Here is a 12,206-nt window from a genome sequence, read left to right as displayed (position 1 = left end):
TATCAACGTTAATAACTTACATGCAAAACAGCATGAAAATTTTCATAGTCCTTAAACATTTTCAGTGAACTTTTTAAATGAAAGAAATGTATCTTTGTAATCAGAGATATGCAAAGGATGGAAGGAATAAAGGAAGATCCAGAAGGTGTATCCCTAAGGGAATTAAAACTCTGCCACCCATCTTCACCACTGAAAAGAAACGGAGGGCTGATGTTTTGACTGGCAGCCATTCAGATGGCAGTAGGGCATGCTCTTCATCATCCTCTGTCCTGAGATCATAGCTCATTGCTCAGATTTGATCTGCCTATTTCAGTCTGCTTGCCACGACAAAGCTAACCCGTTGATTGACTCACATGGCCTCTTACTGGGATTGTAAGAACATTTTTTCCCTTTTTCATTTTCTCTCTCTGCTTGTTTTGTCTTTGCAGCTCAGCGACATGTCCTCACATACATGGAAGATGCAGTGTGCCAACTGCTAGAGAACAGGGAGGATGTTAACCAATATGGCATTGCCAGGTTCTTCACTGAATAGTAAGTACGTAGGGCAAACCCAAAGAGAGATATTTGAAAGTAGGGCAGGGAGTGTGAAGAATATGGCAAGATGGTGATGATGCAGTGGCAATGAATACTGAGTTTTGGTGGGCTGCTTGAGGTCAGCCTGGCATGTTTTAGAGCATACCTTTGGTGTAGATGGGTTGTTCAGTGATATGGTCCCTAAATGGGCATGACTATCAGAGCCTAACTGCTGTTTTTTAATCTACTAACTATGTTTTACTCAGTCCATATTATAACTTTTTTTTTTTTTTGGTCAGTGTTGGGGCTTGAACGCAAGGCCTGAGCACTGTCGCTGAGCTCTTTGGCTTAAGGCTAGCGCTCTACCACTTTGCTCCACAGCTCCACTTCTGATTTTTTAGTTAATTAGAGATAAGAGTCTTCTGGGGAAGCCATGATCCTTGAGCCATAGCCCCACTTCCCACTTTCTAGTGGTTAATTGGAGATAAGAGTCTCATGGTCTTTAGTGCTTGGGCTGGCTTTGAACCACGATCCTCAGATCTCAGCCTCCTGAGTAGCTAGGATTATAGGCGTAAGCCACCATGGCCGGCGCTGAAATCTTTTCGGTAGTGATTCTTTAACCTGTTTCCCCCCATCCTCAATGGCTGATTTTCCTCACAGAACTGTTTAGGATACTATTCTTGTGCAGTTTGCCTACAGAACACTATGTTAATTATTTAAGAGTATTGCACTTAGTGGTTTACCAGTATTTTTAGAAAGAGATTTTTTTTTAATGTATGTTCTCTTATTTTATTTCTGTATTTATTTATTTTAGTGGCATTGGGATTTTGATCTTAGGATCTCATGCTTTGTAAGCTGGCACTCTGTTACTCAAATCACACTCTATCTCCATAAAGAGGACATCTTTCACAGATCTTTTTGAAGGATCATGCTTCAGCATTAAAGTATCCAGTGGGGTGTGTAGGAGTCAAAATGATTACTCCTTTCGGAATATCATTGAATTTTTTTTCAGCTAAATGAGATAATCATTTTTAAATACCTTAGTCTTCATGAAAGGCTGTGCTAAAGAAATACAAAATGTTATTGTTAATAAGATGCCATCACATATGTTTACTTGGATTTTCTTTCCTTATTTTCTTCTGGTTTATTAGGAACATTCTAAGAAAGGAAGAGCAACCTCTTTTAGGTTTTGTTTTAATCATGTCTTGAAGATAGATATCTGTTTCGAGGATAGGGTTTTCTCCATCTCCTCTCTGTTCTACAGATGCTCCTTTAAGATCAAATAGCTATTTTGATATCCTTGAGTTGCTGTTAAAGGAAAACTTGACTTTTCCTAACATTTTTGCTGAGTGAGAGTTCTTATAAATAAAATCTAGGCTTCTTGTGGGCTGGAATTTTAGGTTCTTGGGAAAAACAGATTTTCTGGTTGAAGAACTATTCTTCTAAAGGAGGATGAAGTGGAGAAGGGAATCTCATGTTCATGTTCTCATGGTTGGGCCAGAGCAAATGAGGTGGGCCAAGGAATGAAGTCTAAAGTCTGGGATTGAATAGCCTTGCATGCTTTTACAGGACTGACAAGCCTATGGGTCAAATTTCTAGGCCATTTAATCTGTACCAGTACTCTAGAGGCTTCTTGCCAAGTGAAATATGACTCTTCTGGGGTTAATGCTTCTTTCTGGCTTTAAAATTTTTACCTTCCTACCCCCATCTTGTTTGTAAGTTTTTTCAGTACTATACTGGTTTCTTAAGAATAGTGTCATTTTTTCTTTATCTGTTTTCTCATCATCCCTTTGGTATGATGCTTATTAGCATATAATAACTATCAGGTTTTCTTGTATTCTTCTGACTGTTGCTATTTTGTGTGTGTGTGTGTGTGTGTGTGTGTGTGTGTGTGAGACAAATCTCTATTTTTCTATTTAGAAAGCTGTGTGGCTATGTGCCATGTGTCTAGTGGTCCAAAAGTGACTATACTGGCCTATGTAGCTGATACAAAACTCAATAGTAAGTCTTAGAACTGTTTGAAAATGCTATTGACTCTGATCCTAGGTAGCTTTTTATTTACCAATACACTGTGTGTGTGTGTGTGTGTGCATGTGTGTGTTTAACTTTTTTTTTTTGTCTTTTCTTTTTGTACTGGGGATTTAACCCAGGACATTGTACTTGCTAGGCAAGTACTTTGCCATTAAGCTACATCCCAGCCCCTAATACACTGTTAAAATTAAATTAAAAAAATTTTTTTCATAGCACTGATAGAAATCTAGTTGCTAAGTGAATTGTTTCTTGTTCCTAGGAAACTAAAAATTACATAATATGAGTGGCACATACTTAATACATCAGATTGGCTTGAAGAAGTTGAGAAGGGAAAGTAAACCAGCGTCAAAACTTCAAAAACATATATATATATATATATATATATATATATATTTTTTTTTTTTTTTTGCCAGTCCTGGGCTTGAGCTCTACCACTTGAGCCTCAGCACCACTTCCAGCTTTTTTGTATGTATGTGGTACCAAGGAATCGAACCCGGGTCTTCGCTCATGCTAGGCAAGCACTTTAACCACTAGGCAAGCACTTTAACCACTAGGCCAAACTCCCGGCCCCAAAAACATATTTTAAAGACTTGGATTTGTAACCATTGTGGCAGGATGAAAAGTACTATTTGGTAGTATTTGGTAGTATTTGGTAGTATTTGGTAGTATTTGGTAGAAAGAAAACCTGAATAATAGAAGCTTCTGATTTTATTTTGTGAATTTACTTGATCTAATGAAAATCCTTTTTTCAGGTCTCAAATTATGATTTATAAATGAGAGAAGCATGAAATAGAAAGGAGGAAAAAAAGAGCTCTTTATTCTTTCAAATCTTCTGGAGCCTTGACCAGACTTCTGAAACCCGAGTCTTAGTTTATCTATGAAATGTGTTTAATAAAATCCTTACATACTAACATTAACAGTAATACAATGATTATGCTGAGTTTTTATTAAATTCATATTGTTTTTGTTTTCTCAGTCCTGGAACTTGAACTCAGGGTCTAAGCACTGTCCTTGGGCTTTCTCAAGGCCCTACTCTACCACTTGGGCTCTGGCTTTTTCTGTTTATGTGGCACTGGGGAATCTGAACCTAGGGCTTCCACCTCTGAGTGTTGTCCTTCAACCAGGAGAAGGTGAAAGGCATTGATATTTAGAGGTGCTATTCTAAGAACAGACCAAATCATTGCAAGGTCAGGTCCTCGGAAGATGTATGTCCAAGAAAACAAGGATGGAGTAGTATCTGGGACTTGAGACCGCATCTGAATGTGACTAGGTTCTTAGGATAAGGATAAAATGAGAAATACGGCTTTTTAAGTCCTTGGAAAAAAATGATGAGAGAAAAACAAGCTGTAATCGGAGAATTCGTATCAGTGTTGGGAGCCATTCTTTGCAGGCTAAATTGGTAGCTTCAACTCTGTGGCATCAGGGAGTTTGACCTCCGCAGAGTAATACTGAAAACAGTAATACTCTGTGGTCTTTGTGGTCTTTGTCTTTGGACCTAGGAGGGCTTTTTTTTTTTTTTTTCTTTTTTGATCAACTGTCTTCTTCCTGTTTTGGTTTTTAAATGATGACTTGAACTGGTAAAATTTTGATGAAGACTGTTTTGGCTGCAAGAAAAACAAGTACACAGATTGTCTTCATTGATACTTTAAGAATGAAAACATAGGGCAGTATTCATTTAGGAATAATTTTAGAACACCTTTGATGTGCCTCTATGTACCAGGCAACAGGAATATATCAAGGAACAAGACAAACAAGGTGCCTAACCTCATGGACCCAGTGTTTAAAAAACAGATGGTCAATGAACACAAACTGATGATGATAATATGAGCTATGTGTGAAGCACTGTTCAAAGCATAAATCATTGAACTGTCACAAGACTGTGAGGTGCACATAAAAGAGAGGTATCACTCTCAAGGTTATACAGCTAACAACTATAACAAAATAAATAACGGGGGAACAAAACAGGGCAAGGGGATGGTCAGAGGCCTATTGGAAGAGGTGACATTTGAGAGTCAGTACCTTAGTTCAGAGGGTAACTTAACTTCTCTTGGTCAACTTTAGTTCTGGGCTATCCGTATTGAAAAAGAAATTGATTGGTTTTATTTGCTGCTACTCAGAATAAAGGGTCCTTAATAGTTGGTGTTATGGAAAGCCACTATTAGGTAGTTTGCTCCCTTGTGCCTTGCTCAGATTGGATGTTGAGAGGAATAAAGTACTGAGAGAAATTGCCTGTATTATTTGCAACATGGATATTTAGTTGGGAAATTGAAAGCCCTTTTGATTTCTTATAAAAGTTTCAACATGACATTTTTTTATCGTTTTGATTAGAATAAATCCATTAATTTACTCTTAGAGAAAAAGGAGGTCCCAATAGTGAATATTCTCTCTTTTTTTTCAAACTGTATTTTTTTGGTCTTTTTTTCTTTTTTGGCACTGGGGATCAAACCCAGGATGTTGCACTTGTTAGGCAAGCTCTTTCCACTGAGCTACATCCCAGCCTCATATTCTTAAATATATCTTAGTATATATCATAATGTATATATTGTTAAACTATATCTCCAGTGAAAATTATCCATGATATTTTGTAAAATATGAATTGTTTATTCCTTCTCAAAATAGGTACTCAAAGTCCTATGAAAGATGACCTGCTTCTTGTCTACATAATATAGAACAATCGGGGTGTAAAGGTTCAGTTCTGAAGTTAGCAGATACTTTAGGATTATCCTCCATCTAGCATTAAGTGATGTTGTTTGGGTTGTCCCTGTGTCGATGACAACAGAAGAACAGAGGCAACAAGACACATACCAGAGCTAGGTACAGTGGCTCCTACCTATATTCCTAGCCTGTAACCCTAGCTGGAGATCAGGAAGCATTTGATTTGAGGCTAGCCTGGGGAAAAAGGGGTCACTAGACCCTTTCACAAACCAGTGGCACACACTTGTCATCCCAGCCATGAAGGAGACTAAGATGGGGAAGATAACAGATCTAAACTAGTCTGGGAAAAATAGTTCAGGAGACTGCATCTCAGTGGAAGCAATCGGGCTTGGTGGCATGTATCTGTCATCCTTCAGTGTGGCAGCAAGTATAAAGTAGGATTGGGCCTGGGCAAAAAGTGAGATCCTATCAATATAACCAATGCAAAAAAAAAAAAAAAAAAAAAGAACTAGAAGTGTAGCTCAGTAGTATAGTACCTGCCTATTCTTAAGTAGGAGGCCTTGAATTCAGTCCCCAGTACTCAAGGAAAAGAGAAAAAGAAACAGAACTTTTTGATATCTTTGACTCTACTCATAGCTGTGAATGAGGATAGACTTAAGATTTCTCTGAGCTGCTCCAGCTCCCATGTTTTCCCCATTTATTGTTCATTTGAGCCAAAATATGGTGTGGTGAAGTAATGGTGACTAATCCTATTATAGGCTTCTTCAAAATGGGTATTACTTCTCCCTGAAGCCAGCCCTGACTGCTTTTTTTTTTTCCATGGTGCGGTTCTTAGTGAGAGTCAATACATTGTAACAGAAAATTACCCATCTCTCATTGTCAGCATCTGGATTCCTAGACTCAGAATTGCCAGGAATAGATTTCATCTTCAGTTAAAGCAATATTGTCTTCAGTTACTGGCCCAGACATTTCTGTTGGCCATCATTTGTGAAATCTATAGAGGATTTTTTTTTAATATATATACTGACAGAGGTACACATATAGCAAAGGGAACCATACAAGTTTCATTCAGTACTAGCATTCTACTACTTGAACCACAGCTCCACTTCTGGCTTTTTGGTGGTTAATTGGAGATAAGAGTCTCATAGACCTTCCTGCCCTGGCTGGTTTCCAAGATCTTCAGATCTCAGCTTTTGATTATAGGTGTGAGCCATTAGAACCCATCTAGTCATCTGGATCTTTTTTTTTTTTTTCTAGACCTAGGGCTTGAACTCAGGACCTAAGCTCTGTCCCTGGGTCTTTCTATGCTCAAGGTTAATGCTGTACTACCTTATCCACATCACTACTTCCATCTTTTTCTGTGTGGTTTAATTGGAGATTAGAGTCTCACAAGGTCTGGCAGTTTGGCCTAGTGATAGAGTGCTTGCCTAACATGCACAAAGACCTGGATTCGATTCCTCAGTACCACATACATAGAAAACTCAGAATTGCTATGGCTTAAGTTCTAGTCTTGAGAAAGCCCAGGACTGGCAAAAAAAAAAAAAAAAAAAAAAAAGAGTCTCACAGACTTTCATGCCTGGGCCAGCTTTGAACTGTGATTCTCAGATCTCAGCCTTCTTAGTAGCTAGGATTACAGATATGAGCCACTGACGCTTAGCTTGAGTATGTTTTGAAACTGAAAATTCGAAGGTCATTGAAGACCCAAGGAACTGCCTGCTAGGTAGAATTCATCTTCTTCTTGAGACACTTCATGGTATGGTTACTGGAAACCGTCCAGCAGCACTTGACTGAGAAAATGATTTCACAGCCCACTGGTGCATTCATTCATTCAGAAGTCAGAGTCAAAGGTTATAGAGGTAATAACTGAGCCTAGCTTATCCTAGTCAGAAAGGATCCAATTTCTCCACTCCCTCCCTTTTTCAAGAAAAACTTGTCTTAATACTGTTGAATAATAGGAAATGAAGGAACTCTATCATTGGTCTAAGTGTCTCATGTCCCCATAATAATACTGATATTTTTCATAGGAGCTGCTTTTGTAGTTTGCCTAGTATAAAACTTAAGTATAATTCTTCACACTAAAATATCTCCCCTTAGAGAAATAACATGATTTATTTCAATCTATAAATAATATAAAGGACCTTTACTTGGTCTAGGCCATCATATTGTGACTACTTCCACTCTGATAATTCCCTGAGTACCCCTCTGGCAATGAAATATACACATAAATCTGAATTAACAAATCTGTCATGCTATTAACAGTACAAAATAGCTCATCTGAAGTTCAGAAACGTGACTTCATCAGCAACAGAGCAATTTAAATTTTTCTGTGCTTTTAATTTCTTCCATAATTTTCTCAGAAGTCTAGAAAGATCTATGGTGCTGGCAGCACAGGCCTGGCACAAGAACAGGAAAGAATGACACAATCTGGCACCTTAAGCAGAAGTCTTTGATGATGTGGGGTGGGGTAGCAGGATAGAAGGGAAGGAGGAAGGATAGTTAGGATCTTGGCAGCGACATAAAGGCTCTTCTTCCCTGAGAAAAGTGAAATGTAAGGCAAATGTAGCTTCCTTCTGTTATGATTTGCTACAATATTTGTCTCTTAGCTTCCAGCTCCTCAGCAGGTGCATCCTTACAGTTAGTGACTTAAATTCTTTCTCAGGATCCTTCAAGAGGGGTCATAGCCAACCAATTTCCTGTCTGAGGCCAGGACTGTGATTTTTCTTTTCAGCTATCAGATGTGAACTGAGTAGCACAGGGAAACTATCTTATCAGAAAATGAGATGAGCATGGAAACTTATTTCAGGACAGGTGGGTTTCAGCATTGGGTTTCAGAACTTATTCTGAGTTTACATAAATATGAATATCATGTTGAGAACGGCTTACATATAAAACATTGTAGTAGTCTTGAATTCATCTCTTTGTCATTAACTGACTTCAACAATCAATGAATGTCTTTGTTATGACTTTCTGGAACTAGGTCATTGTTAGTGATAATGCCTGTCTTAGAAGATTGCAGTGTAAATCAATTGAAAGGAATGAAGTATTGTATCTAGATATGTTAGAATTCTTTTCATTTATGTGTCAGTCTTTTGTCTGTGTGTGTTAGAACTGGGGCTTGAATTTTGGTCCTTTAGCTTTTTTGTTCATTCTGCCACTTGAGCTACAGCTTCACTTCTGGCTTTTTATGGTTATCTTAAAATAAGAGACTCATGGACTTTCTTGTCCAGGTTGGCTTTGAACTGCGATCCTCAGATAGCAGCCTCCTGAATAGCTGAGATTACAGGAATGAGCTACTAGTGCCTGGGTTGTCATTTCTATTTAACTCCAAATTTCTTGGAATATTTTTTTACTTTATGGATCTCTTGGAAAGTGGTAGTCTTCCTCTTCTTCATTTTTTTCTTTAATTTTTTTTTTTTTTTGCCAGTCCAAGCCCTTGAACTCGGGGCCTGAGCTCTGTCCTTGTGCTTTCCCAAGGCTAGAGGTTTACCATTTGCACCATAGCACCATTTCTGGCTTTTTAAAATATACATACATATATATGTATGTATATATATGTATATTTTATATATATATGTATATATGGTACTAAGGAATCGAACCCAGGTCTTCATGCATGCTAGGCAAGCATCTTACCACTAGGCCAAAATCCCAGCCCTTCATCTTTAAATACCGTCAAAGTTACAGATCTTGAGGATTTTCTATTGTCTCGTTTCCTACAACACTTCTTGCTTACCTTATATTTTGCATATTTCATGGAGATGAAAACATTGGTGTTTTAATCCTGCATAATTATTAGCCGTTTCGTGTTAGCTACTTTTCTCACCTTTTTGTTCATTCACAGTACAGCTAAGAAAGTTTTCATGTCTTATTTCTTTTCGCTAATAAGTTATTTCCTAACATCATGTCTATACCCCCTTTTTTGCACTTCCTGAGATTAAAAAGTCAAGGTGTAATGAGAAACCCAAGTCAATCAAGTCAATTCGCTTGTATCTTTCCCACTCCTCTCTGGTGCTCTGGTGATGTACTCAGAGTAATGAAAAGCAGATCTTCTCTGTTGAGGTCACACTGGCAGCCAGCTCCAGGAAGCTGTTTATCTGTGCTTGCTGAGCCAAACTCCAGCCTTGGAACAGTTGGAATGTATTGAGAAACCACAGACCCCAAAGAAGAGAATGTTACACAGACAGTCCCATTCAGAGAGAGTGTTTACACTGCACAAACTGCAGTTTACTCATATGGGGATAATTGTTTACGTGCATACTCTTGTATTTCACCTTCTATGTAATACATATGCCTTCACAAGAGAACTGTACTGCTCTGCCTAGATTGCCCTGAGCATTTACTTTCCATGAGAGATACTATGGATGTAAAAGCTACCTTTTCAAGGTAGTGTTTTTTTTTTTCCCAGTCTATTTGATACTTAGTATTTTAAACTGTAGAGGTCTGATCACTAAAGCATCAAAAGATATTGTGTTTCTTGAATGTTTTCTTCCAACAAAATGTTTTTCTTCATCCTTTACCATATAATACTATATTGTTATAAAGCTTCAAATGTGCTTTTTATCAGTGGGGATGTATGATATGGTCACTTGCCTATAGAGAATATAATGCTAGTTATGAACACTGAAACACAAGATCTTATATAATGGCATTCAGTTGTGTGGTCCAATATACCATGCTCAGTCACAGAACGAAGAGTAAGAATAAATGATGGCTATAAGGCAAATAACAGTAGTTAAGGCATTGTGGAAGAGTTTGTCTTGACCTGAAAAGGTAAGCAGGAATTGGATAGATAAGAGATAGGAGACATATTTTCATATGATGTGAAATCCTATAGTAGATCTATTTGAGAGTCTAATAGATCACTAGTATATGATCTTGGGCAGGTTCACTAATGTTATAAAATAGGGAGACTGATATTCAGAATGGGAATTCTGTGTTGCCTACTTACTGGAAGTATTAAATGAAAATATGAATGGAAAGTGTTGCTGGGCACTGGTGGCTCACACCTGTAATCCTAGCATCTCCGGAGGCTGAGATCTGAGGATTGCAGTTCGAAACTAGGCCTATCTCTATGAGACTTGTATCTCCAATTAACCACAAGAAAACTGTAAGTGGCCCAATGGCTTAAAGTGATAGAGCACTAACCTTGAGTAAAAAAGCTCAGGGACAGTCAGTACCCAGGTCCTGACAAAGGAAGAAAGGAAAGGAAAGGAAAAAGAAAGGAAAGGAAAGGAGTGAGCGCAATATTCCAGCAAATATTGAATAGTGATAGATACTGCTTCTGTAGGTATTTATTCATTTATGCAGTATTCATGCAGTAAGTGTATATCTTAGGCAGTGTTCTACTTATCAGACAACATTTGAAAAAAACAGGTTAAAAAACCCTAATCCAACCTAGGTACAAAAAATCATATAGGATGAGACTAAATGAAAGGATCTCTAGGATATGGAAACAAAAGCTTTATCTTGTGTGATTTTTTTTTTTTTGCCAGTCCTGGGCTTGCACTCAGGGCCTGAGCACTGTCTTTGGACTTTCTCAAGGCTAGAGCTCTACCACTTGAGCCTCAGCACCATTTCTGGCTTTTTTCTATGTATGTGGCACCAAGGAATTGAACCCGGGTCCTCGTGCATGCTAGGCAAGCACTCTACCACTAGGCTAAACTCCAGGCCCCTCTTGTGTGATTTTTGTTCTTAATGTACTATGTTATTTCTCTTCTCTTTTTTTTGCCCTTTGGTTAATCTCTTATTGTTACTATATCTGACTTTGTTACCTGTATGTATATACATTTATTTGTATAAATGGAGATAAGAGTTTCACAGACTTTAGTGCCTGAGCTGGCTTGGAATGGATCCTTTAGGTCTTGCAAAAAATGTTACAAAGATAATACAGAACTCTCTGTAACCATGGCAACACTGTCAGCTGGGTACTTCACATTACTTGAAAGCTGCTGGGCTCTGGCAATTGGTCTGTGGTAGAACAATTGCCTAGCATGATCCAAGTAACTTGAGTTTGATCCCTATAGATCTCATTTGAATTTGCACTTTTTTTTTTGCCAGTCCTGGGGCTTGAACTTAGGGCCTGCACTGTCCTTGGACACTTTTTGCTCAAAGCTAGTGCTCTACCACTTGAGCCACAGTGCCACTTTCAGCTTTTTCTGTGTATGTGTTACTCAGGAATTGAACCCAGGGTTTTGTGCATGTTAGGCAAGAACTCTACCATTAGGCTATACTCCTGGCCCTGCAATTTTTTTTTTTTTGTCACTCATGGGGCTTGAACTCTGGGCCTGGGCATTGCCCCTGAGCACTTTAGCTCAAGGCTACTGACCTACCCCTTGAACCACACTGCCATTGGTGGTTAAATGGATTAAGAGTCTCATGGAATTGTTAGTGCCTGGTTGGCTTTGAACCACGATCCTCAGATCTCAGCCTCCTGAGTAGCTAGGATTACAGACATGAGCCACCACACCTGGCTGCACTTTTGTTTTTGAAGGGCAATAGTTTCTTTTTTTTCTGGTATATATTCTAGGTTGATAGTTACTTCACCATTTTATTTACTATTATTACCTAATTCTGTCTTACGCTTGCTCCTTAGAAAATATTGTTTGTTATGCTGAGTGCTGGTAGGTCACATATATAATCCTAGCTACTCAGAAGGCTGAAATCTGAGGATTGTGGTTTGAAGCCAGCCCAGGAAGGAAAGCCCATGAGACTCTTACCTTCAATTAACCACCAAAACAAAACAAAACAAAATACCCTGAAGTAGAGCTGTGGCTCAAGTGGTAGAGCACTAGTTGCTTGTGACCAAAACCACTGGTTGTTATTCTGATTCTGATTGTTTGTTAATATATTGATGGGCCCATTATCAATGCTAAATTCTCATTAGTTATATAGTAGTATTGGATGAATGAGCTGTTATTATTTACAAGAAATATTTAGATTTTAATTTCTGCTTAACTGGTAAAAATCTTATTCTCTCTCTCAAGCTTTCCTGTGGTTCCTGGGAAAAT

The 12,206-nt window shown here is 38.3% G+C and overlaps 1 protein-coding gene across 2 annotated transcripts in view; it reads left to right on the top strand.

Moving 5' to 3' along the window:
* Cstpp1 (centriolar satellite-associated tubulin polyglutamylase complex regulator 1) overlaps nt 1–12,206 on the top strand; it is a 152,484-nt gene that overhangs the window by 35,635 nt on the left and 104,643 nt on the right. For both annotated transcript variants that reach the window (XM_090347797.1, XM_090347796.1), the window contains exon 2: nt 429–531. In XM_090347797.1, the coding sequence (XP_090203923.1) occupies nt 429–531 (103 nt within the window). The remainder of the gene's footprint in view (nt 1–428; nt 532–12,206) is intronic.

Source organism: Megascapheus bottae, chromosome 16 (assembly GCF_031878675.1).
Source record: "Megascapheus bottae isolate mThoBot1 chromosome 16, mThoBot2.hap1, whole genome shotgun sequence".
Lineage (NCBI taxonomy): Eukaryota > Metazoa > Chordata > Mammalia > Rodentia > Geomyidae > Megascapheus > Megascapheus bottae.
The sequence above is the reverse complement of the archived record's forward strand: the minus strand, read 5'-3'. Positions and strand labels throughout refer to the sequence as shown.